Source organism: Microtus ochrogaster, unplaced genomic scaffold, assembly GCF_000317375.1.
Source record: "Microtus ochrogaster isolate Prairie Vole_2 unplaced genomic scaffold, MicOch1.0 UNK15, whole genome shotgun sequence".
Lineage (NCBI taxonomy): Eukaryota > Metazoa > Chordata > Mammalia > Rodentia > Cricetidae > Microtus > Microtus ochrogaster.
The window spans coordinates 4,262,671-4,268,582 of NW_004949113.1; the positions used below are offsets into that span (position 1 = coordinate 4,262,671).

Below are 5,912 nucleotides of genomic sequence, written 5' to 3' on the forward strand. Positions count from 1 at the left end.
GAGTGCTGGGATTAAAGGCGTGTGCCACCAGCGCCCGGCCAGTTTCTTTATTAATAAGAAATCACTCCCACATCAGACCCTGTCTCCAAAAAACAAACAAACAAAACCCCTCAGATTCCTTAAATTACATACATACATATATATATATATATATATATATATATATATATATATAGGAAGTGTGTGTGTGTGTGTGTGTGTTTGCTCCTCTTGTGGAAGACAGAAGACACTTTGGGAATTAGCTCTCTTCTTCTACCATGTGGGTCCTGGGGATTGAACTCAGGTTATCAGAGTTGGTGACAAGTACCTTTACCTATATAACCATCTTGCTGGCCAGTTAAAGCTCAGAGATTGTAAAGCGATAGTTCTTCAGAGGCGAGCGTGGAGGCTTATGCCTATGTTCCTGTGCTTGGGAGGCTAAATCATAGGAGATACTGTGAGCTCTAGGCTGCCATGGCTACAATGTAAGTACCAGGTCAGCAGGAGCTATGTAGCAAGATCCTGTTTCCTAAAACAGAAAGAAAAGGAAGTCCTCTGGAACTTTAGCTTGTCTTCAGCATCACCTCATCTCAGAAATACTTCCCTTCCGGTATTTTAAGCCTTGTTCTTTTATTTGTCCTTGTTGAATTATATGCCTAGTCCATTTCTTTGTCTTGCATGTGTGTGTGCGTATGTGTGTTTAGCTTTCCATCATAAACCGTGAGGTCTCTCCTGTGGAGAGAGTACTGTGCTTCCCTCCATTGTTTTTCTTATGTACTTCCCAATCCGTTTACTTTCTTTTTCTAGACAGGCTACATGTTTATCTTTTTACTTTGCTATGTTTCCATTTCCAAGCCTTCTGCTTTTTGTGCACTCTCTTGTTCTAGTATGGATCCTGGACTCTTGTCACTCTACATAGTCTTAGAGTTGTGCATTTCCATATTTTTTATAGTCGTTTCAATATGCCCAGATCTGAAGGAAGTCCTTTCTCTCTCAGTCTTTCTAGATCTTTACAGATTCCTACTAACCAGTTTTTGTTGCTTCAGTGTCCATGGCCACAATTCTAACAACTTTAAAAGAAACTTTTTTTACTTAATATTTTTTATTTCATTTTTCAAGAAGCTTTAAAACAGCTTCATTTTTAAAAATTCAAATAAACCAGGCGGTGGTGGCGCATGCCTTTAATCCCAGGCAGAGGCAGACAGATCTCTGTGAGTTCAAGGCCATACTGGTCTATAAGGCAGGGCAGGCACCAAAGCTGCAGAGAAACCCTGTCTCAAAAAAACAAAAAACAAAAAAAAAATTCAAATAAACATTATTTATTCATTTCAAACAAAGGTAATAAAGGCGTTGTAGAAATTAAGCTAGTAGGGAAGTTGGCATTTGTGTGGAGGGGGGGATGGGAGATGAAGATTAGTCTGGGACTTGGTTGTGAATGACAGAGCTGGCCTCACTCTCTTAAGGGGGCTTTTGTTGGTTTTAGTTTTTTGAGACAAAGTCTCACTATACAGCTATTAGCCCAGGCTGGCCTTGAACTCATGAGATCCACTTGCCTCTACCTCCTGAGTGTTGAAATTAGGTAGTTTCATTACCGACACTGTTCCCAGCCTTGAAGCTTTTTGACGGGGAAATAATTAAATCAGATTTAATCTGTGTTTTCATTGAGACTAAAGGCCTCCAGCAGGGCAGGGGTGTTACTGCTTTTAATCCCAGCACTCACTCAGGAGGCAGAGGCAGGTGTACCTCTGAGTTCAAGGCCAACCTGGTCTACAGAGAGTTCCAGGAAAGCTAGGACTAAACCAAAAAACCCTGTCAGGGGGGTTCGGGGGAAGAAGACATTAAAGGCCTAATCTACATTCATTTAACAGAAAGTTGAGGATTTTTTTGGTGGGGTGGCTTTCTGATTATAGGAATGAATTTGAAGTGGCCTAGAATTTGGCATGGATGACGATGCTGTGCAATCCTGCCATACAAAGAAGATAAAGCATGTGTTCTGTTATCATAGCACAGCAATAAGAAGTAGAGTTGTTGGAAGTCTTCACACCCTTATAGTTGATGTGATAAAACATTGTGCATGTCTGTGTAGGCCCTAAGATTCTTAATCTCACACTTTTCTCTTACAGGTGTCCTTCTTCACGTCCTTATGGAATCATCCATTTTTCACAATTAGCTGTATAACTCTAATAGGCTTGTTCTTTGCTGGCATACACAAAAGAGTAGTTGCACCATCAATGTATCCTTTACCTGGAGTTTAATTTTGTCCTCTGAACCGCTGAAGAACCTTCCATGTTATCTAAGTGGTTGTTAGAAGCCTTGTTAATCACATTCCAACCCCAAGACAAAATACGTGAGAAGATTTGTCATGGCTCTTGATTTTGGAGGGCCCAGTCCATGCTTGGTTAGCTCTGTTGTGTTTTGGCCATGGTAAGGCAGCACATCATGGCAAGAAGCATGGGGTAAAACAAACCCACTCACCTTATATTGGCCAGACACAGTGAAGGTTCAGTAACAAGATATGCTTTTCAAAGTTACTCCCTTGGTGACCTACATCTCTGACTAGGCTCCACGCCCCTTAGCTATGAAATCATAGGTGAATTTATCTATTGAGGAAGTTTGTCCCTTCGTTATTCAGTTACCTCAACATGCCGATGGCTAACCTTTAACCTTTACCTCAACCTAGCCTTTAGCACATGAGCCCTTGGGGGCAACATTTTACATCTAAACCGTAAGAGATGCTTGCTTTGCATTGGCAATTTTCCTTTGACCACAATGATTCAGAATAGCTGCTCGATGCCGAACGATACTAGCAGAATACAATATGTCTTGTGATGATGTAAGTATTTTTTCATTAGAATATACCTGTAGCCAGGTATGTTGTTGATATCTATAATCTCTGCCCATGGGAAGCAAGAGGATTACTTCAAATTCAAGGCCACCCTAATCTACATAGTGAGACCCTGTTTCAAAATAGTAAAAATGCTTAGTGGACCTGTTTAGTTTTAGGAAAACAGACCTTTGGGTCCTGTGGGTTAGGCTTGGTGGCATACACTTGTAATCTCAGTACTAGGGAACTGAGGCAAGAGAAGAGAGTGTGAAGCGAAGGTCTTGGGTGTAGCTCAGTCGGGAGTTGTAACTGAGTGCTTGTTTATCACGTGTAAAGCTTTGGGTTTGATCTCTAACACCATGTGAAACCGGGCATGGTTTACACCTGTAATCCCAGCACTTGGGAGGTGGAAGCAGGAAAATCAAAGTTTAAGGCTCTCCCTTAGCTATATACAAATTTGAGACTAGCCTGAAGATAAAAATACTGTCTCAAAACAAAACAAAAACCCACTGCCGCCAAAAAACAAAAATCAGTAATGGGGTGAAGGCCAGCCTGGACTCCATAGCAATTCCTTATCTGAACCAAACAAGATTATACCTGAAATCTCTTAGTCAGGCTTGTTGCCACACACCCTTAACCTTGCACTCAGGAGGAAGAGACCAGCCTGGTTTACATAGCAAGCTCTAAACCAGCCAGGACTGCAGTCAGGGGTGCCAAACAAATTGGTGGGGTTGGGGGCTGGAGAGATGGCTCAGTGGTTAAGAGCATTGCCTGCTCTTCCAGAGGTCCTGAGTTCAATTCCCAGCAACCACATGGTGGCTCACAGCCATCCGTAATGGGGTCTGGTGCCCTCTTCTGGCCTGCAGGCATACACACAGACAGAACACTGTATACATAATAAATAAATAAATAAATAAATAAATAAATAAATAAATAAAATATTAAAAAAGAACAAATTGGTGGGGTTGACAATTGAATCTTATTTTATTTATTATTATTTTTAATTTTGAGACAGGCTGGCCTGGAATTTACTATGTCATCCAAGCAGGGGAGATTAGAGGACAACTCCCACAAATCTTTTTTTTTCTCCTCCTTTGGGTCCTGGGAACTGAACTGATTTTGTCAGACCTGTCAGCAGGAGCCTTTCCCCACTGAGCCATCTCACTGGCTCCATTAGATGCCCTTTAACAGAAAGTTTTGCATCTTTATTGAATGACTGATCATGTGTGTTTGTGCGCATGGGCACCCAAGTATGTACATACCGTATGCCATGGTGCCAGTGGGAAAGAGAGATGTGCAGTAGTTCTCTGCTTCTACCGTTTTGGTTCTGGGGCTGCACTCGGGTTATCAAGCTTGGCAGGCAGCAAGTGCTAAACCATGGCCCTCCAGTTCCCTTTAAGGTCTATAAGTAACTGCTGGTGTTTTTAATAGAACTGTGAATTGACTTTTTCTTTTTTCCTTTTTTACAGACAGGAAAGCTAATTTTGAAACCTAGACCTCACGTTCAATGACAATCTGCACTATTGCTAGGGAACCTGAACCAGTCTTTCTTCAAATAAGTGACAGATCAAAACGCCACCAAGATTCCTCTTGGAATTGGATATGTGATGATTTAGCAACAACTGACAAGACACGTGCAATATTTGCCCAGATTGTCTCAATGAAGATGACTGAGCGCTCAGTGCTTCAGTACCTTTGGTTACCTGTGTTCAGTGTTAGTGTCACTTTAGTACTTCAGCTCCTGCAGAGTTCTGCAGATGAAGTATGTGTGTATGTTACTAAGTTAAACTTAGAAACCAAACCTCATTCAGTTTTTATAATGTATTTTTGCAAACTACTGTAAATAGCAAATCAATGCCAATGTTAAACCAAGAGGAAAATGTTTGGACTTTGCTCTCCTGCACCAGTATTTCAGAAACCATCTGCTTGGCATCTCCACGGCTCCTTAAACCTGGCTACTGTGTGTGCCTTTCATTCTCAGCGCCTCCTTCCATTGTGCTGCGGGAAATACCAGGCTCCAGTTAGACTGAGAAAACCTCATCTCCATTGTGTTGAAATTTTATACATGTTTCAACAATTTTTGTTAATCCCAATACTGAATTTTGGCAACTATTGTTAACATTTTTCAGTAAATTGTTCTCATTTAACACTAAATTACTTTTTTAAAAAAGAATTTAAAAAAACACCCCAAAGTCTTCTGAATATACAAGTTAAATTATGTGTTGCCTGGGAATTTGACAGTCGTTATTTTAGGTGACTGGATTTTATGCTGAGGTAGACGTGTTAGACCAGTACTGTCCTGGTGTAGCTGATGGGCCCAGTCCATCACCAGTAACACCGGAACCACATCCCAAGCCAGAGCCTGCAGTCCTTACTGCTGGAGAGTCATGATGACATACTGTGTATGCGCAACAGCAACATGTACTACGTAGCCCTTGAAACGAAACTGTGGGATTGCTGTAAATACTTAATGGACTAGTGGTGCCTTTTTACCTGTTTATTAGAAGATTTTGAAAAGGTTGAATTATTTCATGAGCAATATTTTAAATTTCATCCAATATGAAACTAAATTTGAATAATAGGACAAAACCATTAAATTAAAGTTGCCATTTAACTAATACTTTTTCATCTTGACTTTCCTTTCAATAAATTGTATTCTTTGAATTGCAGCAATAAAACCCTCTGCTTCTAAGAATTCTCTAAGAGGGTATTCTATATGTTCTGCATTGTGTTATTTTCTGTAAATTCTGTAGGTAAATATGTGCAAAAAATAAATATTTTATATATAACCAGTGATTAGAGTTTTTCTTTGGTTTATTGTGTCTGCAACTAAAAAAATATGTAAATGTATTCTGTATATTAGATACAAGCTAATTCCAAATAAGAAATTTTACTTTTTTTTTGGTGTGTGTATGAATGTTGTGCCTTCATGTATGTCTGAGCACCACTTACATGCCTTTTGCCTGTGCAGTTAAGAAAAGGGCATCAGAAACAGTGGAACTAGGCCGGGTGTTGATGGCGCACGCCTTTAATCCCAGCACTTGGGAGGCAGAGGCAGGCGGATCTCTGTGAGTTCGAGACCAGCCTGGTCTACAAGAGCTAGTTCCAG

At 40.5% G+C, this 5,912-nt stretch overlaps 1 protein-coding gene across 3 annotated transcripts in view; it reads left to right on the plus strand.

Annotated features, from left to right (window-relative positions):
• Positions 1-5,590, plus strand: part of Cnep1r1 (CTD nuclear envelope phosphatase 1 regulatory subunit 1) — a 17,364-nt gene extending 11,774 nt beyond the window's left edge. For all 3 annotated transcript variants that reach the window (XM_026789204.1, XM_026789205.1, XM_005367031.2), the window contains 3 exons: positions 2,103-2,212; positions 2,758-2,812; positions 4,273-5,590. In XM_026789204.1, coding sequence (XP_026645005.1) covers positions 2,103-2,212; positions 2,758-2,812; positions 4,273-4,314 — 207 coding nt within the window. In that variant the 3' untranslated portion in view covers positions 4,315-5,590. The remainder of the gene's footprint in view (positions 1-2,102; positions 2,213-2,757; positions 2,813-4,272) is intronic.
• The last annotated feature ends 322 nt before the right edge of the window (positions 5,591-5,912 follow it).